The 25932-nt window shown below is 46.5% G+C and overlaps 2 protein-coding genes across 4 annotated transcripts in view; one reads left to right on the top strand and one right to left on the bottom strand.

The window, feature by feature from the left end:
• The window catches only part of Cul2 (cullin 2), a 41425-nt gene extending 39904 nt beyond the window's left edge, over positions 1-1521 (top strand). For 2 of the 3 annotated variants that reach the window (XM_087591136.1, XM_087591137.1), the window contains one exon: positions 7-578. In XM_087591136.1, the coding sequence (XP_087447262.1) occupies positions 7-138 (132 nt within the window). In that variant the 3' untranslated portion in view covers positions 139-578. 3 annotated transcript variants of the gene reach the window in all.
• Positions 1522-16444: 14923 nt separating this feature from the next.
• 4930596D02Rikl2 (RIKEN cDNA 4930596D02 gene like 2) lies at positions 16445-20873 on the bottom strand. The gene is made up of 5 exons (XM_087591884.1): positions 18774-20873; positions 18434-18630; positions 17832-17879; positions 17178-17380; positions 16445-16915 (listed from the first exon to the last, which is right to left on the bottom strand). Exons 1-5 carry the CDS (start codon positions 18948-18950, stop codon positions 16776-16778), a joined length of 765 nt encoding a protein of 254 aa, XP_087448010.1. The 5' UTR covers positions 18951-20873; the 3' UTR covers positions 16445-16775.
• Positions 20874-25932: the final 5059 nt, after the last annotated feature.

Raw genomic sequence — 25932 nt, 5'->3', positions numbered from 1 at the left:
TCACAGGTAATCAGCCAGTCAAGAGCCAGGTTCAATCCCAGTATCAGCATGATTAAGAAGTGCATAGAAGTTCTGATAGACAAGCAGTACATCGAGCGCAGCCAAGCATCTGCAGATGAATACAGTTACGTTGCGTGACGCCTTCTCCTGGTGCGGGTGTGAGGTCATTGCCATCCCCATTTGGTGAGCTCCTGTGGGAGAAAGCAGGCCTGTGCCTCCATACTTTGGTCGTCTGGCAGCCCCTGTTTTTCTGCTGTTTACAACATCACCAGTGCCACGTCATGAGCGTCAGAGAAAATGCCTAGAGATATTCAAGCTCATGTCATTATGACGTTTCTTAAAACTTTATTAAAAGAATGAGTGAAGTATTGCTGAGATGTGGAATTCGGCTGGGTACCATGCTTTCTCCCCTTCACGTTTGCAGTTGATGTGTTTTTTTTTTTTTTTTAAATGTATCTTAAAGGACATAAAATAAAAACTTAAATATTGTAATATGACAGATAACCTAATAATTGTATCTACATTAAAATGACAAACATGATGTTGCTGCTTGTCAAATAAAAAAAAAATAAACATAACGCCTTTTTTCTATGTTGATGGAATATCAGGTTGGACAGAAAATAAGACAGTTGTAAATGCCCACCCAAGCAGCAAACAGCGTTCCTTCATTCATCTTGGTGATGAATTCACTTGGGCCCCCATCTATTCTTCAACTAAAACTGCCAGGGTTCTCTTTTTAAATACATAAGATTGTGAATTTGAGCTAATGGTGTAGTAAGCAGGTTTTGTATTTTGAGGAGGATGTGTCTGGTGGTGGTGTGGTTACAACAGAAATGAGTAGTAGCTACTGTGCAGGGACTTGTGGACCAGCAGAAAAGAACTGCTCACTCTTGACCTATTCATGATGCATGGATACTAACATAATGGCTGTGGCTCGTTTCCCAGAGTTTAGGAGGCTGATTACAATGAGTTCCTTCTAGCTCTCCCTGCCCATCACTGGCACCCTTCCCCAGTGCAGATGACTCCTCCATGACAAGTTGATAACAGTGCCCCCATAACACTAGGCCATTCCACCAGGCACCTGTATATGGACATGAGATTTCATGAGTTTGTTTCTTGTAGACAACAGGGGCATTCAAATACTCTGGGTACCGTATTCTCCACCATCTCTGTATCACATCGCTAGAGTATTTACATCTTAACAGATAAGGCCTTAAACCCACAGTAATATTCCGAACAAATAAACAGCACTTCATTTTCATTCTCATGTGGTTCATATTTAAATTTATTTAATGATTGGTTGATTTGATTGCAAATCTTTTGTATCTCAAGTGTTCAAAAATCTCCTGGACTTCTAATGGTTTCCGCTGTCTTTATGTATGGTTTTGCCTTCCTACCTCGTGTGGATAAGGGCAGAGCATATACCATTGTACATTCGTGGTCAAAGAACAAGGCCTTTGTTTTGATAACTTGTTGATAAGTTTTCCAAATTTATAAATATTAAATTAAGTCGTAACCTGATACCAATTGTCAAGAAATGTTATATTGAAAAGTAGAAGAAAAATGTTTGTGACAAATTCATCAAGCTCTCTTAACATTTCCTTATTTAGTGACAAACAGAAAGAAGAAGGGAGTGCAGGTAAGTCGAGGCCCTACTGAGAGAGTGAAAATGCATTCATTGAGCTGTCCAGGCCACGTCCTCCCCTGAGGAACCCCTGACAAGAGCTCCAGCTTGGCTTTGCTGGCGCAGTGAAGTCATCTATCAGGCTCATTGCCACACCATTGCTTAGGGGCAGAATGGGTCAACCACAGAAAGGTAGGAGGAGAGAGAAGGGGCTTTTTTATGCTTTATTGAAAAAAAAAATTAAGCAAATTCTCAAACACTTTTTTTAAAAAATCAGTTCCGACTATAAAATGACTCTTGGAGCTAAGTCTGAAGATCACAGTTTAGAGACACACACACACATACACACACACACACACACACACACACCCTTATTTTTGACTCTTAATGTTTTGGTCTACATTTTTATTTTATGGTTTCTGCTCTTTTGGAGCTGTTAGTCTGATAGCAATTATAAATCTCTAAATGTAAGTAGATACTAATGGAGAGCTCTAGGTATCATGGACCTGGACCGCAGAATCTGTTTCCACCATCATTGAAGTTGTGGTCAGTTGAGTCCTTACAGAATGTTCACTGTAAGCTGTGGCTGAATGTCTTCCAGGAATTCCAATGAATTGCCTACATCAGAGTGAATGGGTACTGTGAAAGTAAGTAGGCCTGGGCACTAGTAGTAATGAGAGTGGCTGTCTCCAGAGGGGCAAAGTAGGTGACTTTTCCCATGAAATAGTATATCGTGTTGCGTGCCTAGAGAAACAAGTCAGAATGCACCTAAGATTGGGGCTACAGGTGTATTGCTGAGCTCTCCAGCCAAACAAAAAGAATTGCTTTTTAAAATTGTTTTATGTGAGTTTTGTCTGCACCATACATGTACTTGTACCACAGGTCAGAGAGAGCATCAGATCCCCTGGAGCTGGAGTTACAGGCAGTTGAGCCACTGTGTGGGTGCTGGGAATCTAGCCTAGGTCCTCTGTAAGAGGAACAAGTGCTCTTAACTGCTGAGCCATCCCTCTAGCCCCAAGAATTTCTTTTTGTCCTCTTTGGTTATCCAAAGATTGAACTAGGCATATGATACTGTTTTGGGGGAGATAATGAAACAAATGCCTACTTAGCGCAGAGAGGGAACTAGTAACAGACAAAAGGAAATATACCCCAAAGTACACCTTGTTGAGCCAGTGAGTTTTACGGAGTTACAGAAGCAGATAGCCAGGATGTAAGCTTGGGACATGGAGTGCACTGCAGACAGCTCTGCTAGTCTCTGCATCTTCCAGGTGGTTGTGTTCTCAGTGGCCCAGCTTGTCTCAATTCATAGTCCTTGAGGTGTTGTGTGGGGGAAGGTGGGAGTCTTCCTGTGAGTCTTGTCTGTTTCAGGGACTTAACTAAAGCTGTTGAGTTGTTCGCTTCTTTTTTTTAATTGGATGTTTATTTATTTACATTTCAAAGAGCTCTTTTCTTCTTGAATTTAGCATGAGTTATTTTACCTTCCTTAAGAGAGGTAGTTCTCAACCTTTCTACTGATTTGACTCTTTAATACAGTTCCTCATGTAATAACCTCCACCCATAAAGTTATTTTGTTGCCACTGTTAGGAATCATAGTGTAAAACATTTGATATGCGGCCCCCAAAGGAGTTGTGACCCATGTGTTGAGAACTGTTGCTTTAGCACATTTTGCATCTAAAACGAGTTTTTATAGGATGAAATGTTTCACCTCCTTAGTTCATCCTGCATTCAGCTTCCCTTTTCCTTCAGGTGATTATTCCTTTGGGGAAACTGCTCCAGGAGAAGGGCAGCTAGCTGATTAAAATGCTAAATGCATGGAGAGCACCCTCAGACTCTAAAAGGAATACTGGGCCAGGCAGCTTAATATTGCTTGGTCCACTCAAGGTGACATGTAAAGATAACCTAAGTTTATTATACCTAAGTTTAATATACATTGATTACAATTTTGTTCTTAGTTCCTTTCATAGATTGGAGTGGGTCAGCCCAAAATTAATGTCTCTTCAGAACCTTCAGCTCTAATGTCATTTGGAAATGCAGGTTGTATAAATGAGATCATGCTAGATTAAAGCAGGCCCTAATGCAAGGACCAATTCCAGAGGGTTCCAACAACTACTAGAATCTAGAAAGGAGTGACACAGGGTCTTCTTCTGGAGCCTTAAACAGCTGCATGGTCTACCTCATAGAACACGCTCTCCAGAACAGTAAGACAATTTATGTAGCCTTGATTGGCTTGGAACTCAGTATGTAGAATAGGCTGATCTGCAACTCAGATCCAACACCTCATGCCTCTGTTTTGAGCCTAATGTGTATACCACACTGTGAGTGAAACTTGTCTTTCTTCCCTCTCTCCCTCCCTCTCTCCCTGAGTTATTATTTTATGCATATTTTGGCCCACATGTGTGTTTGTGTGCCACCTCCATGCCTAGGGTTCACAAAGGCCAGACATGACTCTTGTCAGATCTCCTGGGATTAGGGTTTCATTTGGTTGTGAGCTGTCATGGGGGTGCTGGGAATAGAACCTTGGGTCCTCTACAAGAACCACAAATTCTCTTAACAACAGAGCCAACTCTCCAAGCCCCAGTTTCTCTTGCTTTAAGTTTATGAATTTGTTAGTCCTGGGGGCTAAGCTGGGCCACATATCAGAGCCAGCAGAAGGTCTCAGTGTGAAAGCCTGAGATGCAGCTGAAGCTGGCCGAGAATTGCCACAGAATTTGCCCTACCTCACTCATGGGAAGCCAATGAATTCACACAGGGAGGATATAGGCCTTTAGCCTATGTAGTTGCCAGGCTGCTACTAAATCTTCTTTCTTTTGGATCCTTAAAGAGCTGAATAATCTTAAAGATAAGCTCTCCAGACTGGGGAGATAGCTCAGTCAGAGTGCTAGCTTGCTACACAACATACAGAAAGCAAATAAGGAAGACACTTGGCATTGACCTCTGGGCTGTGCATGCATAGACTTGCAGTCATGTGCACACCTGCGTGCACACCATACTTCCTAACAATAAGTTTGGCCAGCCATTCCTACACCAAAAAGACTTAGCAGCCTAGCCAGCAGACATTGAACTCTGCAAAACTGGTCTGAATCTTGAATCACCATGTCCTTAAGTTGCCTCTCAGTCAGCCCTCACTTTGATCTCTCTCCTGGCTTTCTAGTGACCACAGTTGTGCATACTGTTTTCTATCCTACATACCTACCACATACACTCTTTCACAGCCAGTGTGCTGGGGTCTTCATGAAGTGAGCTCTGTTGTGTTTCCTCACTTCTATCCACTGTGTCGGGTTGGGGAGGAGGGGACGGCACCAGCTTGACTCTAGTCCACTCCCTAGTTTCTGGAACCTAGTGTACAACCCAGTTTGTGAGGTGGATGGCAGCACACAGGGCCATGCCTTCTCAGGCCACCTGCTCTCCACACTTAATTACCATCAACTGTGCTTTTGTTGTTGGTTTTTATGAAAGCTTCTGAGCTCCCTTGATGCTAGACACCCAGTCCAGTGACTTCCTAACTAGTCCTAGATTTCCTCTGACCTCTAACATGGGTCCTGAATTGGCTGCATCCCTTGCTGGAGTTAGATTCCAGGTACACTGGTAGTATTCCAGTCCTGACCACATGTTCCCCAGACCTCTTTGTTGCCTGGCTCCACTAGTGTTTCATTTTGGAGGACCATTAGGTCACTTTGGTGCTAAGGAGCTGCAAAGAACACGTGGTTGCTGCTGGCTTGCACAGTGATTCTTTGAGGCCTCTTTCTGCAGACTACTGTTCCTCTTTGACAGTGACCTCTTAACCACTATAGCATGGTTGATAGATTACGACTTATGATACAGCATTGGTTCTGATTCCAGAAAAGTTTGACTCGGAGTTCTTCATCTTCCCCATGCCCTCCCTTTCTCCCACCTCTCTCCTGGGTCAGGATGTGACCCAGGCTGGCCTCAGACTTTCAATCCTATTTCAGCATCAAATTATTGATATTTCAATCATCCTGAGAAAGAATGTTATAGCTTGTGTAGCTAAAATACACAAATCATTTTTGCCTCTCTTATAAGCCTTTTCTCACTAAGTCCACTTAAAAGAAGTTTCTAGAATTCATAGAGGAATTTAATATGTAAAAGTCCATAGATGCTACCCTGCTTTTTCTAGAAGGATGAGGACTGAGGGCATCTACTTGCTTTATCCTAGGCTCCCATTGTCTAGGCAGCTGGAAACCTTGGCCTCTGTGTCTCAGAAGCCAAAGGTCAGAAAAATCTAGAACCAACTCCTTCCAACTATCACCTTTAAAAATAAGTATAAATATATAAATAAATATATAAAATACATAAATAATTATAAATATATAAGTAATAAATAAGTACACTGTCGCCATCTTCAGACACACCAGAAGAGGGCATCAGATCCCATTACAGATGATTGTGAGCCACAATGTGGTTGCTGGGAATTGAACTCAGGACCTCTGGAAGAGCAGTCAGTGCTCTTAACTGCTGAGCTATCTCTCCACCCCCCAACTATCAATTTTACACGAGTGTCTAAAAATCTCTCTTTTCGGCATGGCATAATGGTTCATCTGTAATCCCAACACTTGAGAGGCTGACATTGATTACCATGAGTTTGAGGCTAGTCTGGGCTAGTGTGAGACCGGGGCTGCAGAGATAGCTCAGAATATGCATATTGTTCTTGCAGAGGACTCGTGCTGTCTCATAACTCCCTGTAGCAGCTCTAGGAAATCCAGTGCCCTCTCTGAATTCTGAGGGCATCTGTATCCTCACCTGCATAGACACACACACACACACACACACACACACACACACACACACACGAGAGAGAGAGAGAGAGAGAGAGAGAGAGAGAGAGGGAGAATCTTTCAAAATAATCAAATCATTTGGATCGAAGGCTTTTACTATAAAACTACTCAAAACTACTCCGTGGAGTATTGATTTTAAGTACATAAATTTTACAACAACAACAACAACAAAAAAACCAAACAAACAAAAAAAAAACCCCAAAAAACAAAATAATCATTTGAAGGCTGAAGAGATGGTTCAGCGGTTAAGAGCACTGGCTGTTCCACCAATGGACCCTGGTTCAATTCCCAACACCACATGGCACTCATAACTACTTGTAATTTCAGCTCTAAGAGATCTGATGCCCTCACACAGGCATATGTGTAGTCAAAACACGAATGTATGTACGTATATACATACATGCATACATACATGCATAAATACATACATGCATACATATCAATCAGTGAAGTAAATTTATGTTTTCTTTCAGGACTCATTTCAGGGTATAGATCGGTGGCAAAGCAAGGGCCTGACTTCCAGCCCCTGGTAGAAACACAAAATTTAGAAATAGTGTCCCTTATATCTGGAGCATCAGTTTTTGGTTATTGTGGAAACTGTTTCCTGCAAGCACTCGTAAGTAGGAAAGGCTACCACTCAAGGTAAGTTGTGTTTCTGCCACACTGAATCAGGTCTGAGCCTGGAGCGCTAGTTTAGAATTGTGTATGAAATGCTCAGTTTGATGAAGACTGTTGGAGACTGTCAGTGCCCAGGAGAAGAAGGGTCAGCAAAGGCTAGGCTCAGGGAGCAACTGGATTTGGAGGGCAAACTACTACTACCCAAGTCCCTAAACCTATCACCATCTCAGCCAGCAGGTGCCAGCCTAGAGATCTGTCTCCCTCTTGGGGCAGCCAATAGAGCAATTCAGCTACTCAAGCAAGTCATTTTCTACTAGAGCTATGAACTAGGATGATTGTGTTTCATCAGGTTGTCATAGTAACCAGTGTGAAATCAGCCTGCAAGAGCAGATGCTACAGAGCCTGGCTTGCTCAAGAGGGCTGGAATTCTGCATCCAGCCCACTGTACAGCAGAGATAAACGCAACATGTGAACGATTCATCTCCACTTAGTACCTGGCAAAGCTGACCCTAAGAAAATGATTTAACATTTCTCAGTGAACAGAAGCTACAACACTGTGGGGAGGCTACATAGTTTCCTAGCTCTGTGCCTAGCATGAGCCTTTGGTGGGCTCATGTGCCACAGGAAACAGTAAAAACAATTAAAAAAAATACTACCTGGTGCAGTGGTACTTGTGTGAATCTGGCACTGGGGGATTGACACAGGACTGATTTCAAGGCCAATAAGATTTTCTCTTGAATCCATTTCTTTTTCCTTTCTCTTTCCCTCCCCTCTCCTCTCTCTTCTCCAGGTCTTGTATATGGCCCAGCCTGGCCTCCTTTTCACCATGTATTCTAGTAGGAAAAGGTCTTCCCGGCACAGGCTCTCTGAGTTCTGCGATTAGATGTGTGCTGTGGCACGCCTGCCTTCAAAGGTATTTTCATGAATACGTCACCAGAATACCCAGAAAGAAACCTCAAATATTGAATTAAAAAATGTTCTGGGGCTTCCTTGTGACCAAACAGAGCTAAATGAGAGGAGGGCCTTGGCAGGCAAAGCATGAAGGGATGCTACAGGGATGTGGACAGGTGCTCACATTGCCAGTGGAGCTGAAAGTGCACCTTCCAGAATGGAGATAAGATACTAACCTGTACATCTGACATCTAAGAGCCGGGCGATAGCTTTAGACCGAATGCCCTTCTGATAACATCTCTCCTTAACTTGGAAGTTTCTACTCCAGAGCTTTATCAGGGCATAGCGCAGTGATGAGACTCTTGGGCCAGCTGGAAACAAAAAGCAGAAGGAAGAAAAGGTGGGAGAAAATAGACCTTTGGGTCTAAGGTTAAAATCTCAGGCTAGCGTGCAAATTGTTTTTCTTCTCTAAAGCAAGGTACTTTTCACACAGTTTCTCTATTCAACTTCACCAACGCTTGTGAGAAAGCTCAGGAAGTCTGTATGAAAATCCCCAGGAAACCAGCACTCCAAACTTCTCTCTTCGAGCTGTGCGTTGCACATTGCCACAAAGTGAGCATGTGCACAACCTTGCAATTAGGGTGGCAGAGAGCTCCCCATATCATCGCAGTTTACCTTAGTCCTTTCCTGGGATGGGACTGCTGTCCAGGGTCACAGATAAGGAGCTTGAGACTAAAGCTGAGACCTCTCTCTGGGACAGTAGGTCCACCTGAGAACCGTGCCCACGTCTTTAACCATTAGGGCCACTGCCTGCGTACATGCCAAGAGACCTCCCCTGTCTGGATTGTGAACACTCTTCTGTAGTTGTCAAAGCAGGAGTTTTCTCCCTCTGCCCTCCAGATGGCCTATATATAGTCTCCCACATGACCCGTATGGTCTGCTTGGGACTTCAGTAGCACAAGGACACTGCAAGGAACTGCAGCATGCCAGTGTGCTTTGTGCATTTGCCCTTGAGTCAAGCAGTGTAGGATAAACATAGAAATTTTATTAGAAAGAGTATGGCAAGTACCTTAAAGAAGCAGAAGGTATTTTTGGGAGAGATGAAGACCAGCTATGGTATAGAGACTTTTTTTAGGAATTCATAAGCTGAGTCCAAGAGAGATGACAGAACAGGCTTGGTCTGCAAAGTGGGTAGAAGATTGGCTCTGGTGTGGCCACTTCCTCAGTAGGCAGGCCCATGGCAGCAAAGGCAGGAAGTGAGAAAGGTGGCTGTGTTGGCTGATGCACGGGGACACTCACACCAGATAACAGGTGTGTGGCTCAGCTGCTGATGCACCTGGCATCAGGCTCACAGGTGGCTTCTGGCTCCAGAGTGTCTGGATTCACTGTCCCTGATAAATACGCCTCGTGCTGGCAACCTGCTGGTGTGTGGCTCTCTAGACCTAAGGATGGAGGAAGCTTGAGATGAGAAGTTGCCAACAGAGGTAAGTTGAAGTTGGTAACAGTGAAGTTGCCAAAAGAGGTAAGACTCCCAGAAGGGAGTTTTCTCTTATCCTTTTCTAAAGACAGCAAAGACCTGTATCTGCAGGAGAATCTAAGACCTGTCCTAAAAAGAGCATCTGTTCACACCAGGATCTGTCAGCAGCATATGGAGTCTTCCCCCAGAACACCCTGTCCTGAACCTTCCTCACCTACCCCAGGCTTCCTCATTCTCTCTTTCTAAATCACTGGCGTCTTTGCTCTTCAGCCGGGTCAGGAGCAGACACAGACTGCCATAGGACCTGAGCAGGGCATGTTCAGAAGCAAGTAGACCATCAGCTGGGTCAGAATGGATCAATCTGAGGACTGGTGAAAATCCTCAGGATACATGTCCAGCTATGTCTTCAGGAAGGTGCAGATGTGCGTGGGGCACAGTAGAAACAGCAGACTCAGAGCCTGGTCTCTCTTGGCTCAGCTCTCCCTTAGGTCCTCACAGAGGACTGCCAAGTAGAGGATGATCAGGCCATGGGATAGGTGGGCACATGGGCATGGTGGGCAGAGGTGTTAGGTCCAAGAGAGCAGTGGGCTTTAAATACCTTATGCCCAGGCTCTGATGGGGGACAGCTGGAAAAACCTGCCTGGTATGGGTTGGCATGAGTATACAGCAGTGGTTCTCAACCTGTGGTCCCTTTGGGTCAACCCTCCCTTTAACAGGGGTCACCATTGGAAGACACATTGGAAAACACAGCTATTTATATTATGATTCAAAAGAATAGCAAAATTACAGTTATGAAGTAGCAACAAAAGTAACTTTATGATTGAGGGTCACCAATCATATATGAATAACTGTATTAAAGGGTCTGGGCATTAGGAAGGTTGAGAACCCCTGGTCCAGAGTCTCACAGGAGCTGACCATTAACCCCCACCCCCCATTTCCCTGTGTTTTCTGCTTGCATGAACCCCAACTCTTGTAACTCTCCCCTTGCAGGCAGTACCTCAGACCTGGAACACTCTAGTGGAAATCAGGTGTATGAGACCCAAGCTTTGACCAGCCCTTCCTGTTAATCGAGATGTAGAATTCTGAGCTCCTTCTCTAGGACCATGTCAGCCCGCACACTGTCATGTTTCCCACCATGGCGATGATAAACTCCATGGTGTCTCTTCACGGCAGTAAAACCTGAACTAAGGCAGTTGCTGTCTCACCCCACTCATCAGCTTAGCAAGTGGAAGCTTTTGTGGTTGAGGGTCACCATGGTGTGAATAACTGTGTTACAGGATCTTGGCATTAGGAAGGTTGAGAACCTCGGCCCCCAGCACTGCTTTAGAGCTGGCTTACACCGGAAGCAGTTGGGTCAGTTTCTGTCTAGATAGTCCTGGCAGCATGCTTTCCAAACTGGTCTGCTGGTTTGGATATCCAGCCCCAGCAGACCGGTATGTGTGCTGACATATCTGCTCTCAACGTCCACCGTGATCAGCTGATGACAGAAACGGGCTGCAACACGGAGGTTAAGCCAGAGTCCAGCATGTAGCTTCTGCCATTTGGTTACGCATCTTATGGACCTGGATGCTCTGTTAACATGTATGCCCACACACCAGAAGAGGGCGTCAGAGCCCACTATACATGGTTGTAAACACCATGTGGTTGTTGGGAAATGAACTCAGGATCTCTACAAGAGCAGTATCTCTCTCTCTCTCTCTCTCTCTCTCTCTCTCTCTCTCTCTCTCTCTCTCCCCTCCTCCCCCTCCTTCCTCTCTCTCAAGATTTATTTATGTATTTATGTATTTATTTATTTATTTGTGAGTACATTGTAGCTGTCTTCAGACACACCAGAAGTGGGCATCAGATTCCATTACAAGATGGTTGTGAGCCACTATATGGTTGCTGGGAATTGAACTCAGGACCTCTGGAAAAGCAGTCAGTGCTCTTAACCGCTGAGCCATCTCTCCAGCCCCTGCCAGCTTCCTCCTCCCCCCTCCCCCACAAAACAAGATTTCTCTGTGTGGCTCTGGCTGTTCTGGAACTCTGAAACTACTTTTGTAGACCAGGCTGCTCTCAAATTCAGAAGCCTGCCATCCTTTGCCTCCTGAGTGCTGGAATTAAAGGTGTGTAGCCTTCAATGCCTGGCTCTGCTTAAAAAATAGGACACCATGAGCACTCACCTTTCTCAGCACTTGTGGGAGTGAAGCCTGGATTTCATGGAGTTTGGCTCACTCGCTCTGAGGACAACTGAGACTCCTCTGTGGTCTCAGCATCTCACTCCAGTAAAAGCAGTCTCTAGAATACCCCCAGTACGGGTGAAATGCCACTGGCTTCTCCGTTGGCAAATGAGCTGGTGCAAAGCAGGCAGAAGTAAATGTTGACATGTTGGAAATGAGGTTGGTAAAGCTGGTGCTAGCAGCATGGGGAAGTACCACACCATGGCTGCCCTGCCAGCAGCATCTACAGGATGCTCCTGAGGTTCCCTATGTTTAAAGTGGCCATGTGATGCAATGCGTTCCAGCCCATAGTCTCCTTACAACCATGAGGTTTTCATGAAGGATGTTTTGCTTCTGAGTGGTCCCCTGCAGTGCTCCACACATGCTAGGCAGGTGGTCTGCCACAGAGCTGCCCATGCCAGTAATTAAGAGTGTCATTTCGATGTTGGAAGCTTCCTAGATTTTCCTGTAAATCATCTAGTCACACAGTCATGCCACCATCCTCCGTTGTTTGATGCCCCCATCTCTTCTCTAATCCCTTATCTCCTTTCCAGAGTCCCATCTTTTCGTCTTTACTCTGTGTTCCCAGTGGTTCCTGCTGCAAAGTCATTCATTATTGACCCCTTGGACGGCCCATTCTTGGCCAATGATTAGTGAGCCAGTGTTCTCACAGGTTACCATTGTCTGCCAATGTGTTGGGATGGCACAAGTACTGTAGAACCATGGACAGAGGACAGCATCCACATTCTTGCCAGGAATCCGGGTCTTTCACCTATGTGCACCCTCCACAGTTTTGTCGTCATTCCTCTGCCGCTACAGACTCCTCCAGGTCTACATACCCAGAGATCTCTGGTGTCCCCTTCTTTATCCTGAAAGTTTGCCGGCAGGAAAAACAGGAAAGGGAAAGACATTGGAAAGAGAACCGGAGAGGAAGCCCAGAGCTGGCAGAAGCTCCTCATCACTGCCCCCATGTGGAAGAATAGGACATAGCAGATGAGAATACTAGAAAAGTCACCTTCACTGCAGTGAAATGATTTTATGAAGAATAACATGAAATCCAGATTTCACTGGGATAAGAGCTAGTTCTGAAAAAAAATCCAGAGTGACTGGGTAATGGATGTCTGTACTCTATGCACATCCCATAATAATCTTTTCCAGTGACTGAGTCTGAAGTTGAGTCATGAAGTCAGGGATGCCTCACTGATGCCTTCCTTCACTCTCCATCTGCAGGCTCCCATGCTCCTAAGGACACAGACCTTCAGGTGTCCCGGACAGGGAGGCTGGCCGAACTACCTTCTCTGAGTGCATCTGCACTTTGAGCCTCCTTCTCAGAGCCGGGGCTGTGATCCTGCCTCAGCTGGAGGACCGGCTGCCTGCAAAATCTAGCTTGAAGTACACCTAAGGTACTTTTAAGGCAGTGTGAAGACACCAGTCTAAGAGCAACTGACGGATACCAGAAACACCCTACGTCTCTATCGCTGGCAAATGCAATTGGAATACAAAGTAATTTCGGTTGCCTGAGAGGAGGACTTTGCTCAGTTTGACAAGTGGGATGAGACATCATTACCTGTCTAAAAGAAAAGCCAACATCAACCAGACCCAGCTGGTGCATCATGAAAAATGAGAAACAGTAACCTGCGTTTATTGCTGACTTCAAAATAAAACTGTACAGTCCCTTTGAAAACCACCTCCCACTATGTCAACCTCCACCTAGCAGGATAGAAATTTGGAGGGTGACGGAAGTCTTCTGGATCATTAGTATTGTGATGATCACACACACACACACACACACACACACACACACACACACACACACATCTTGCACACACATCCGTGCACAGACAAATTTGAACATGTGTACATGCACATACCTTGAAAACAGTCATATGCACACACACATCCACATCCACACACTTTTAATCTATTAACTTTTCATTCCAACTTCCTAAGAATTTTTTTGGTGAAAGGGTTTAGAGGTAAAATTTTACTTGACTCAGACTACAGTCTCTCCACACCACCAATTCCAGCATGTATGCTGTCCAGTTCTGGCTCTGATGACCACAACACTGATAAACCTAGAGTTTGGTACATCATCACACAGGTGGTCAAGACCATACTGACAGTGTGTGGTGTGCCCGTGCAACATCCCATCAGTCACATGAACTCACAGGGACACTCAGGAGCTCTTAGAGCTTGACCTAGGTACGACCCCAGGGCACCGCATTCCCAGAAAAACCTCTCTGTACTCCCTAAGTTTCCTCTAGCTCATGCCCAATCACTACACGTGTGCAGTAGCTGGAGGTAGCCTGGTGACTGGAAATGCAGGACAAGAGGTGTTGTCTCAGGCTTTGGGAACACTAAGCTCAGCCTCAGGAGACACTGGCAAAAGTGCTGTGCCTGATCCTGAGTCTCCTGTCTCCTGAGCCCGAAGGTCATGTTCTCTTGACTTTCGTTTTCTTCTATTAAGTTTGGATCATGGCATAAGGTAATTTCATAAGCCCTGCATTTGCCTGGCAAGTCAGTGCCCTCACTTTTGAAAACACTGCTCTGAGGGACCGGACTCTCAGCACAGGAGCCGGAGAGTGCTCCAGGCAGGGCTCCTCCTCCTCGCTTCATGTGACTCTACTTTTCTCCTTTCTCAGATGTTATTCTATGAAGCATGTCCAGCTGGGCTCCTGACACTAGTGTTCTAATACCCCTCCATCTACATCCTACTCTGATGTCACTCTGGGTGACACCATGCCACCTCTGCTCCTAGGCTTCACATCTTGCCAGATCCAACAACTTACCTCCCATGTGGCAATTGTGGCATCAGCTCTGAGCGTCCAAGTGAGAAGGTACCCATGTGCAGCTTGGCAGGCCCTAGACTGGTGAAAGAAACTACAGAAGGCCACACAGCGGTCAATGACAGCACCATAAAGAGCTAGCCTTGGTGAGAAGAGACCAACCTGGTATGGCCGCCTATCGCTCTGAATGTCAGACAGACACTGGGAGGATCACCCACCAGTCAGGAAAGGACCGGTTCCTGGCTTCTTATTAAGCTCCAGGATGAGCAGGCCTCAGGGTTTGTCAAGTTTGAGCCTTGATATCTAGAAGTAGATGCTGCAGCCCAGAATCTGCAAAATAGATCGTTTCAGTTCAATGTGTGACAAGGAGAAAGGAGCAGGCAGCGAGACTGAATGGGTCAGTATGAAGCCAATTGTAGGAAGCCACAGTCAGACTGTGCAGCTGTCCCGAACTCTCCCCCTCGGACAACTCTATGGGAGAGAAACAAACTCTTCAGCTCTGAAGCACATGTCCATCCTCTTGTTTGGAATCCACTGCAGAATGTGACCTCCACACCCTGCTCTAGTCCTGGCAGTCTGGACCTGATTGATCTACACTGTGTGCCAAGTTTCTCCACCCTTCAGTCTGGGCTGTAGCGTGTAGTTTTTTTTTTTAAATCCACACTAAACTGGCTATGCACCGGTATCAGCATCTCAGTATGTTCCTAGCCCAGTACATAGCCTGAGATCAAGACCAAGACCAAGACTGAGACCATGTGTTTCTCCAAGCCAATGCCTCTCCCACAAAGGCTGGCTCTGTCTTTCCAGAGCTCTGAGATCGCTCTGGCCAGCCAGCACTCCACTGCGGTTACCTCTCCCCTGGAGCTTGCCCTATCTTCCCGTTCCATAGCCTAGCCGGATTCTGTCCCAGCGATGTTTTTCCTCTGCCCAACCTCAGTCGCCAGTTGTCAAAGATGACACAACTGCTGGGTGCAGAGTCTATGTTGGAAATCTTCCAGTGGCAGGAGCTGCCACCAGGTCTAACAGTTCCTGGTCTACTTTTTGCTTCCTCTCCCTTTCCGTCTTCCTCAGACCCAGAAGACCCGCCTCCTCCTTTTCACTCAATGATTGGTTTCTTGTCGTCTTTATTATCCAATCAATTAATTAGGGGCAAATTCCACCACAGTGGGTCACTGCTATTCCCTTTGCAATATATGGATACTTGAGTAAATCTGTGAAACAGACACAGATCCCATTGGAATCCTCATGAGCTCCAAGCCTATTCCACCCCAGTACCATTACTTTGTCCCTAAAACACAGAAGTCTGTGTATGCTGGCTGAGAGACAATTCTACCTGGCATCCTCCCAGGCAAACGGTTTCCAGACCAACTTCCATCAAGCTGCAAAGCCTGGAGCTGCTCTGCCCGCCCAACGCGCTGCCCTCCTCTGCTTTCTTCTACCCTTCTCATTGTTCTGCACTCACATCAATGTTGGCTGTAGACCTGAGTGCATTCAGAAAACCCAGAGCTTGGTGAGGTGCACCTGACTGTGTGTGCTGTGGTGGAGTTTCCGAGGAGGATTTCCTGCTGAGGGAATGCCCACACTGGATGTGCACAGCACTATCCCATTGGTCTGGACAGAAGCACAGGAGAAAGTCAGCCAAGCTCCCCGATTCGCTTCTGCTTCTTGACTCAGGGGGGTGTGAACTGCTTAAGTGTACCTTGCCCTCTCCACCCTCCCGGACCTCCTCACCCTTCTTTCCCTTCCCGCTCTCCCCATTGCCCACCCTCCTGAAACTAAACCAGAAACCCCGGTCATGGACACCTGGCCAGTTGGACCTCAAAGCACATCTTGGACTTTGGCCACTGGAGAACCCCAGCAAAATATGAGTTGGCTCAACTTTCTCGTTTTGTGCACCACTCCCAGGCATTCACTCAACCTCTGCCAAACAAGGGGCTTTGCTTCTTTTCCACCAGGATAATGTGTCTTCATGTAGCCTCTCACAAGACTGGTGTAATCTACCAGGGTATACTGCTGTGCCCTGCCCCATGCATGCTGAATGAACAGCATAATCTCAATTTAGGGAATAAACAAATGCTAACAATTTATTAAAACCAATACTCAAAGAAAATGAAACATTAAAAAAAAAAACCCACAGGAGTAAAAGGGCTATTTTTAAGGGGAAGGTTGGGGCTGATCACAGGGGAAGGAGATCTGTAATAACTGAAATAGGGGAATGATTCTCTTTGGATAAAGACTGGTGCTCTTTGACTAAATAGGCCCCTATTGGTGATGGGGGTGACAGGGTCATTCTCTAAGGAGGTACAACGGGGGATGTGTGAAAGGCCACTGTATCTGCTGAAATGGTGAGCACAGCTGCTACCGGCTGTGCTGGCTGGACTGCTGATGTTACATCTGGTTCCCAGAGCAGAGCTCCCTGTTGGGTTTTGGGCTCTCAGACTCTGGTGCACAAGTTGGTTTTGGCTGCATTTTCACTGATGGAAACAACACTTCAATCTCTGAATCTTCAGATGTATGGCTCCCCAGATCTAAGGATAGAGACAAATCTGCAGTTAGTGAGGCTTGTGGAGAAGGGGAAGTGGCAACGGCGTGGAAGGAATAAGATCCCCAAGATGAGACCTCCTCTTAGCCTTTCCAAAGACAGAGGAGACCATGTCTGCTGGGGATCTTGACATGTCCTACAAAAGGTCATGTGCCAAGGTCAAGTGACAGCTTCTGCAAGCAGAAGGCTCTCAAGCCTCCCCAGCACATCAGGTACTAAACCGCACACATGGGGTCTCAAACACCTACCTGAGTCCTCATCATCTCTCTCTGACTCACTGGCGTCTTCCTGCAACTCCTCAAGAAGCATATGGACGCGGAGATTCAGATTGGAGGAGGGCATGTTCACAGTCAAGTAGGCCTTCAGTTTTTTCAGAATGGACAGGTTTCCTGTCTGACAAAACTCCTCAGGGTATATGTCTATCCATGAGTCCAGGAAAGAACAGAGAACGCTGAGGAGAGGGGATGCACAACAGGCTATGGTCAGGCCTTTCCTTCTTCAACCCTCCCATGGCGTCTGCCTACAGGAAGGACTGCAAGGAAGAGATCCAGCCCTATGCAGATGAGAACGGTGGGCAGGATTGTGAGGTTGTAGTGAGCAGGGAGCCTCACACATCTCATTGTCAACCTCTAGTGGAGAACAGCTGAGCAAGCCTCCTTCCCTGGCTTGGTATGTGGATAGGTTCTCACAGCAGCACTCGAGGCTCCAGGCTTCCCCATCTCACCACTTGCAAGAACCAAGCCCATGAAATTCTCATCCTGCAGGCACTGCCTGGACTACACTACGGTAGTAGAAATCCAGGAGAAGAACCAGACCAAAACATTGGCCATTCTTACCCTAGGAACCCAAAATGCCCCACACTGGAGACCCAAATCCTTCCTCTTTCTACAAAGCCCACTTACCTCTTTATTTGTTCGTCCTCTTCACAATCCAGGCGGAAGTAGGCAAAACTAGACGAGACCAGAACACATGTCACCTGTAAAATCCCAGGTCCCCACCTAAAAGACATCTAGGGGCAGGGGGCTACCTAGATAAGAATCAAAATTCAGAATGTGGAAGTTCTGTCTGCTCTCAGAATTATTAGTTCAGCTACATACAGTAGGTGCTTCAAAGATGCTTGTGCAGCGGGGGAACACATCTCTATTCTGACGTCTCAGTGATCACAGGTCTCTCAGATTTCCCTCCATAGGTCTTGACTTTGGACACATCTATATTGGGTATTTCTAAAGGAATTCTGGAACATTCTTTACAAACGGGAGGAGTGCTTCCACCAAGGCCTCAGCAATTTTGGGCCAAAGATAAAGAGCTTCAGTAAGGCACAGAGGACAGCTACATTCATTAGTCTCAGCTTGGCCAGCACACTCTCTTGGGTCAAGCCTGGGAGAAGCATTTTTTGAATTCATGCTGCTGTGGCCTGACAATACTCTAGTCAAGGAGTAAACAAAGTGCTTCCCAGAACAAACAAGAGGGCCTGAGATCTCCGGGCTTGGAGGTGGGCACTCACCGCTTCAACAGCAGATCCAGCACATGCTGTGTGGTGGTGAACTGTCGGTATGCGTACAGGAAGGAAGGGGCAAACAAGGGGTCCCCACCCTGCAGAGATGGTACCAGTTGGTTCACCATGTTTTCCACCATGTCTGCACTGATGGGGGACTCTCTACAGGGCTCCGTCACGACCTTTGGGGCACACTCATGCTCACCCTGAGGAGACATCATGATGGATGGTTCAGACAAGCACAAGTTTCGTTCTGCAACATTCTCATTGGTTATTATCATTACAAGTCTCCTTCAATAATAACACCTCGAGCAAAACTAGAAAAACTGTGAGAGTTCAGAGAGGTTACCTCGTCTGCGTAGTCCTGGGTCTGGTTGTCCTGGGTCAAGTCTGTTTCCTTCTGGGCAAATGGCCAGAGACATTGCAGGCAGGAAAGAATCATGAATTTCAAGGTCCCTCCCTGACCTTCATTTTTATCTTTCTTCAGGCCTGAGCCTTCAGTAGTCCAAGGACAACAAGAGAACATCCTGCTCTCTCTAAGCTCTTGGACAAGTGAGCCTGCTGGGCTGTGTGTAAGCAGTTGGCTGCCTGGTCATCAGGATTTTGCATTGTTGGGTCATAGTGAAGGAAGTGAGGTCATTTCCTGGGGGTCCCTTTACTGTCCCCTCTTCACACAGGACTTTCTTAAATGTTTCTAGGTCCCTTCCCATTCCTCAGGTACACACTTAGACACAGTTACATAGGTGTGTCCCATTCCACTGCTCCAAGGGATGTCTGGGTACAGGCAACACCTCAGCTTTGCAATCTGAGTCCTTACACTTGAATGACATCTCTATCCCTACACCTAAACTTAGCCCTGCACACCCAGGCCCACCTTAAACCCTAGCCATGTTGCCTTCTTCCATGCTACCTTGTGTGTGCCCTGTGTGACTGAGTCTGACATGAGCCAGAGGCAGCTGTTCAGGGATGCCGTTTCACTCTCCTTCCTTGCAGGCACCATGTAGGCCCCAATGTTCCCCCGGATGCAACCCTTCAGGTGTCTCAGACAGACAGAGAGGCTGACAGAACTGCCTGCTGAGTGACCCCTGCATCCTGAGCTTTCTCTGTCATCCTGAGCTGGGGCTGTTATCCTGCCTCAGCTGGAGGCCCTGCTATCTGGAAACCATGAGTGTCAGTCCTGTTATATTTAGAAGGCCTCATTTCCTTGTTGTCTCCTCCCTCTGGCTTTTTACAAATGTTTCACCTCCTTTTCTGCAGAGTTCTCTGACCCCTTAGGGGAGGGATTTGATGAGGAAACCTATTTAGGATTGAGTGTTCTAAGGTCTCTCAATATCTGTACATTGTTCAGTTTTTAAAGTTCTTAATGCAAAACTTCAATATAATATAAAACTAGAGTTTAATTCTCTATTTTAAACAATTTCTTTAGGTATTAGTCTGCTCTTAGTAAAATTTGCAAACGGACCATCAAAACAGCAACAAACAAAACAAAACAAAACAAAACTAAAACCCAAAACAAAAAAAGAACAGCAATAAACTAAGTCTAAAAAGTAAGAATTTTTAATTCCAATACTCAGGAAACCGGGATAGGCAAATCTTTGTGAATATGATGCCAGCCTGGTTTAAAGAGTTCAGGATAGCTAGGATTACATAGTGACTGCCTATCTAACAGTTCTAACCACCACCACCACCACCACCACCACCACCACCACCACCACCACCACCACCACCACCACAACAACAACAACAACAATCCCTCAAACAACAAGGATTCTGGGCTTGGTGGCTACACCTCTCATGCCAGCACTTGTGGTATGGGTGAAGTTGGAAGAAACAGAAGTTTCAAAGCTAAAAGCAGCTGTTATACAGAAAGGGTTTCAGGCCAGCCCAAATTACATGAGGACCTGTTGCAAAAAAATTAAACAGAAATCCACAAGGATTTTTATGTCTTAAGATAATATTTTTGTCAGTTTGGCAAACCTTTAACTACATTAAAAACTAGGTCTTAAAAATCCAAATTCATTAAAGGAATTGTCTTAAAGGGTCTTACATAATCCCTGCATCACTCTAATTAAAATTATTTTTAAACTTCTGGTCTGTACCTCTGCAGGGGCAGATTGGCGTCCCTGTCCCTCTCCTATAACTCACAGCCTGCCTGTCTCCCAGGAGGTTGGCTGTAACCAGGGACACAGGTGAGACCCTCACCCCAATACCTGCACTAGCTGAGACCCTCACAGAGGCCAGTGGACACAGGGCCTATCCTCTCTGTGTGAGCCCCATCTTCCTTCCAGTCTGCACCTCCATGGGGGCAGATTGACTTGCCTGTCCCTCTCCCACATTTCACAGCCTGCCTGTCTCTTAATAGGTCTGTCATAACCGGGGACACAGGAGGACTGCATTAGCCAGGGACACAGGAGGCCAGCTTTACTAGGGACCCAGGATGTCCCTCCTAAGCAGAGACAGCACTTTCTGACTCCCAGAAGGCCTGCTCTAACTGAGGTCACAGAGCCCTACCTGCCTCCAGTCAGAGACACCCAGGCTAATAAACACCAGAGATAATCAGATGGCAAGTGCAAGACCATAAGTAACAGAAACCAATATACTCTGGTACCATCAGAACCCAGTTTCCCCACCACAGCAAACCCTGGATACCCTGACACACCTGAAAAGCAAATCTCTGACCTAAAATCCTATCTCATGAAGATGATAGAGGCTTTTAAGAAGAATATAAACAACTCACTTAAACAGGAAATCAGTCAAACAGGTAGAAGCCCTTAAGGAGGAAACAAAGAAATCCCTTAAAGAAATATAGGAAAACACACTCAAACAGGTGAAATAATTGAAGAAAGTGGTCCAAGACCTAAAATGGAAATAGAAATAAATAAGAAATAAAGAATGGAGACAACCCTGGTGATGAAAAACTTAGGAAAGAGATCAGGAGCCATAGATACAAGCATTGCCAACAGAGTATAAGAGACAGGAGAGAGAATCTCAGGGGCAGAAGATACCTTTGAAGACATTGACATGACTCAGGTCAAAGAAAATGCAAAGTGAATAAAGCTCCTGCCCTAAAACATGCAGGAAATCCAGGACCCGATGAGGAGATCAAACCTAAGGATGATAGGTAGAGAAGAGAGAGAAGATTCCTAACTTAAAGGACCAGTAAATATCTGCAACAAAATTATAGAAGAAAACTTCCCTAACCTAAAGAGAGAGATGCCCATGAACATACAAGAAGCCTACAGAAATCCAAATAGATTGGACCAGTAAAGAAAATCTTTCTGTCACATAATAACCTTTAAAACACCAAATCACAGAATAAAGAATATTAAAAGCGGTAAGGAGAAAAGGCCAAGTAACATATAAAGGCATGTGTACAGTGACTGCAGTGGACTGGCTTCTGCCATTTCTGCAGGAAGAGTACCTAATTCCCTCCACCTTGACATCATCACTCCCAGTCAACCCTTAATCCTTGCGGAAAAGCTGAACAATCCTTTAGGAAAGTGACCATGGTTCAAACACAGTTAACTGAATGAAGCTATTCAGAACGTAAGACTCCCTGTCTTCAAACTGTGCACGGCATACCAGCCATGGTGGGTGTCTACCCAACTGCCTTTCTTCATACCCTGAATGGGAGGTTACAGCCACCCAGTTTATCAGATAAGGAGCTTGAGACTAAAGCAGACACGCAGGAGAACCTGTCTGCTTTACTATGAAATCCATATCTCTAAGCATCAGGACCATTGCCTAAGGACACACAGAAGCATGCCTTCATTGTGTGGATTCCTTGGGTCTCCTTCAGCAATCATATGGGCTCTGTGAATCCAGGGACTTTTCCCACCCGGAATGGCAGGTATGTAATCTCACAGGACTCGTGTGCTCTACTTGCGGCCTCTAGTCTGCATGAGGGCACTACTAGGCCCTGTACAGCCTGGTGAAAAGACTCCATGATGGATTTATTCAATGCAAAATAAAATTAATGGTGATTTATTAAAATCAATACTTAATGAAGCAAATATCAAAAATAACCAGGAAAGATAAAAACCGAATTTTTCGGGAGAAAGTAAGGCCAACAGTGACTTCTGATGGGTGAAAGCCTAGGAGCTTGAGCTGTCTGCAGAGTGCTATTAGATGGGCCTTTAAAGGAGGAGAGGGAGGGAGAGAGGGAGGGAGGGAGGGAGTGGCAGGGTCATTTCCTGGGAAAGCACACCCACTGCCCCAAAGGTGGGAGCTGTACAGAGTGCACTGCCAGCTGGCGTGGTGACACAGCGGTGACACAGCTGCTCTCAGATACGCTGGCTGGACGGCTGATACCGCATCTGGCCCTGACAGCAGAGGTGACACAGAACATTCTGGTGGCTCTTCTATTCTCTGACTCTGGTGCACAAGCTGGTTCTGGCTGCAGAGTGGCTGGTTTCACTGCCGGTCATTACACTTCAAGTTCTGAATCTGCAGATGTGTGGCTCCCCAGATCTAGGAGAGAGACAGAGGTGCGGACGATGCAGCCTTGTGGAGAAGGGAAGGTGGTTAGTGGGCATGCAAGAGACAAGATCCCCAGGAAGAAACCTCCTCTCAGCCTTTCCAAAGACAGAGGAAAACATGTTGCTAGGACTCTTGACTCTGCCCTACAAAAACAAAAACAGACAAACAAACAAACAAACAAACAAATGAAAAATCCAAACAAAAAACCCAAAACAAAACAAAACAAACAAACAAACAAACAAAACCCAGGAGCCTCTCAAGCCTCCCCAGGACACCGGCTAAGGAACTCTCCTAACACAGAGGGGCTCAAGCACCTACCTAAGTCTTTTCCTTGCTCTCTGAATCACTGGCTTCTTTGCCCTTCAGCTGGGTCAGAAGCAGACACAGACTGCCACAGGACCCGAGCAGGGCGTGTTCAGAAGCAAGTAGACCATCAGCTGGGTCAGAATGGATCAGAGGACTGGTGAGAATCCTGAGGATACGTGTCCAGCCATGTCTCCAGGGAGGTGCAGATGTACGTGGGGCACAGTAGAAACAGCAGACTCAGAACCTGGTCTCTCTTGGCTCAGCTCTCCCTTAGGTCCTCACAGAGGACTCCCAAGTAGAGGATGATCAGGCCATGGGATGGGTAGGCACATGGGCACGGTGGGCAGAGGTGTGAGGTCTAAGTGATCAGGGGGCTCTGATGGGAGACAGCCAGAAAAACCTGCCTGGTATGAGCTGGGATGAGGATGGGTTCTCACAGTGGCCAGACCTGAGTCTCTATACCCTCTTCCATTCCTGATTTGCCAAAACCTCATCCCCTCTAACCCTCTTCCCTTTGTAGGCAATGACTCAGGTTTGAGCACTCTAGTAGAAATCAAAAGGTGCATGAGACCCTTCCTCTACCCTTGGTATCCAAATATTCCTATTCCGGAGGCTTTAGCCTCCCCTTCTAACATGAAGTCACTCCCTACTTTACTTGCCCATCCTCTTTAAGACAGATTCCAGAACATCTTTTACCAATGGGAGAATTGCTTTGCTTGAGGCCTCAGATAATGGGCTCCAGAACAGAGAGCTTCAGCATAGTACAGGGGACAGTCACACACATGGCTCTCAGCTCATAACAGCCCACTCCTCAGAACTGGGGGAGGTATTGCTGGACTAATGTCACAGGGTCCCCACAAAAGTCTTGGAGAATACATAAGCTTAGCACTCCACAGGACCAGCCAGGATGAGCTCAGGGGTGGGCTTTCACCTGTTTGGTGGTGGCAAACATTTGGTGTGCACACACAAAGGCAGGGCAAAAAAGGGGTCCCCACCCTGCAGGAAAGGCACCAGATGGTCCATCAGCTTCCCCACCATGCTCCCACTGGTATGTGATCCTGTGAAGGGCCCCTCAAGGGTCAGTTTAGACTCAGACTTGCTCTCACTCTGAGGAGAGATCAGTGTGGATGGTTCAAACAGGCTACAAAGTGCCGATTGGTTCACTGCCTTCTGTATTTTCCTGGACAGTAACACTCTCAAACAAGAAGAGAGACATTTAGGGAGCTGAGGTTTCAGAACGGTTAACTGGTCTGTGTCGCCTGATCCTGGAAGTCTAGTGTCTGGTATGTCTCTTCCTGGGAAATTAACCAGAGGTGTTGGAGACCAGCATGGACCCAGTGACTCCAGACACCACCAAGGGCCAAGGCCCCCAACGTGGGTTTTCCTGAGGCTAGAGCCTCAGGTAGTTCAAAACCAGCCAGAGGACGCTGTGGTGGTGCTGTCTCCGGGTCTCAGACAACTGAGCCCGCTGGGCTGTCTCTAAGCAGTTGGCTGTCTGTTTGCCAGGCATATGCCTTGTTGCGTTATTGTCCAAGGAAGTGAGGTCACTTCCCTCTTCACACAGGGCTTTCCTAAAAAACTCCCGGGGTGCTGTCTGCTGTCGCCCCATTTGCCATATGCATAACTAGAGCCATTTACACTAGAGTGTCCCAGCTCACTGCTCCTGGGGAGGTCTGAATACAGACAGTGCCCGACTTTGAGAAGAGCACCTTAAAAATGACTTAACTCCAACCCCAACCTCAGCGTCACCTGAGCTGTGTGCGCAATTTTAGCTGCTTTGGTTTACTCCCGAGCTCCTCTGTCAGCGATCCCGTGACTCGTGAGCACGTGCACACATTGCCAACCGTCAGCCACAGTGTCAGTGTTCCTGAATAGGAACTGGCTTTCTCAGAACCAATTTCTACCCCCATATTCATCTTTGAATTCAAATCCTGAGGGTTGCAGTTTTGGGTAAGTAGTCCATGGGCTTACAGAATGGAAGCTGCCCCTTGCCCCCCAGCCCTACCTCAGAGACTGGCTCCCAACAGAAATGGTTCCAGCTCTTTCTAGGGAGATAGTCCTTCTGCATGTTTTCCATTTTGAAGTTTGCTATTTTGGTTTTCAAAGGATATCTAGACCTGACTGACTCAGAAACACAGATGGGCGTATCTGTTACTGGAAACTACATTGCCAACAGGTGATGGGGCCGATGTATAGTTGGAGTCTAGCCTGTGGCTTCTGCCTTCAAATAGAGGGCAGGGTCACAGAGCAATCCCAGCAGCTGTGAGAGCGAAGCCTGGGCCTCACAGAATGGGGCTCCCTCACTCTGGGGAGGAGAGACCCTCCACTGTGATCTTGGCAGTAGTGCACATTACTGAAGAAACGGTCACTAGAGACCTCTCAGTAAGGAGAAACAAGGTACCCTGGCTTCTCCTGCTTGTGACAAACAAGTAGAGGCAAAAATCTGGCCGGTCAGAAACACAGGTTGGCAGTGCCTACAGTGTGCCGTCACAGAGCGAGGCAATACCCTTCTGCTAGTCTCACAGTGCTCCCTACTCAGTACAGTGAACAGAGAGGTTCTTTTTTTTTTTAATCTTTATTAAATTGGGTATTTCTTATTTACATTTCCATTGTTATTCCCTTTCCCGGTTTCCTGGCCAACATCCCCCTAACCCCTCCCCTTCTATATGGGTGTTCCCTTACCCATGCTCCCCCCATTACCACCCTGCCCCCAAAAATCACGT

Source organism: Rattus norvegicus, chromosome 17, assembly GCF_021556685.1.
Source record: "Rattus norvegicus strain SHRSP/BbbUtx chromosome 17, alternate assembly SHRSP_T2T, whole genome shotgun sequence".
Lineage (NCBI taxonomy): Eukaryota > Metazoa > Chordata > Mammalia > Rodentia > Muridae > Rattus > Rattus norvegicus.
The sequence above is the reverse complement of the archived record's forward strand: the minus strand, read 5'-3'. Positions and strand labels throughout refer to the sequence as shown.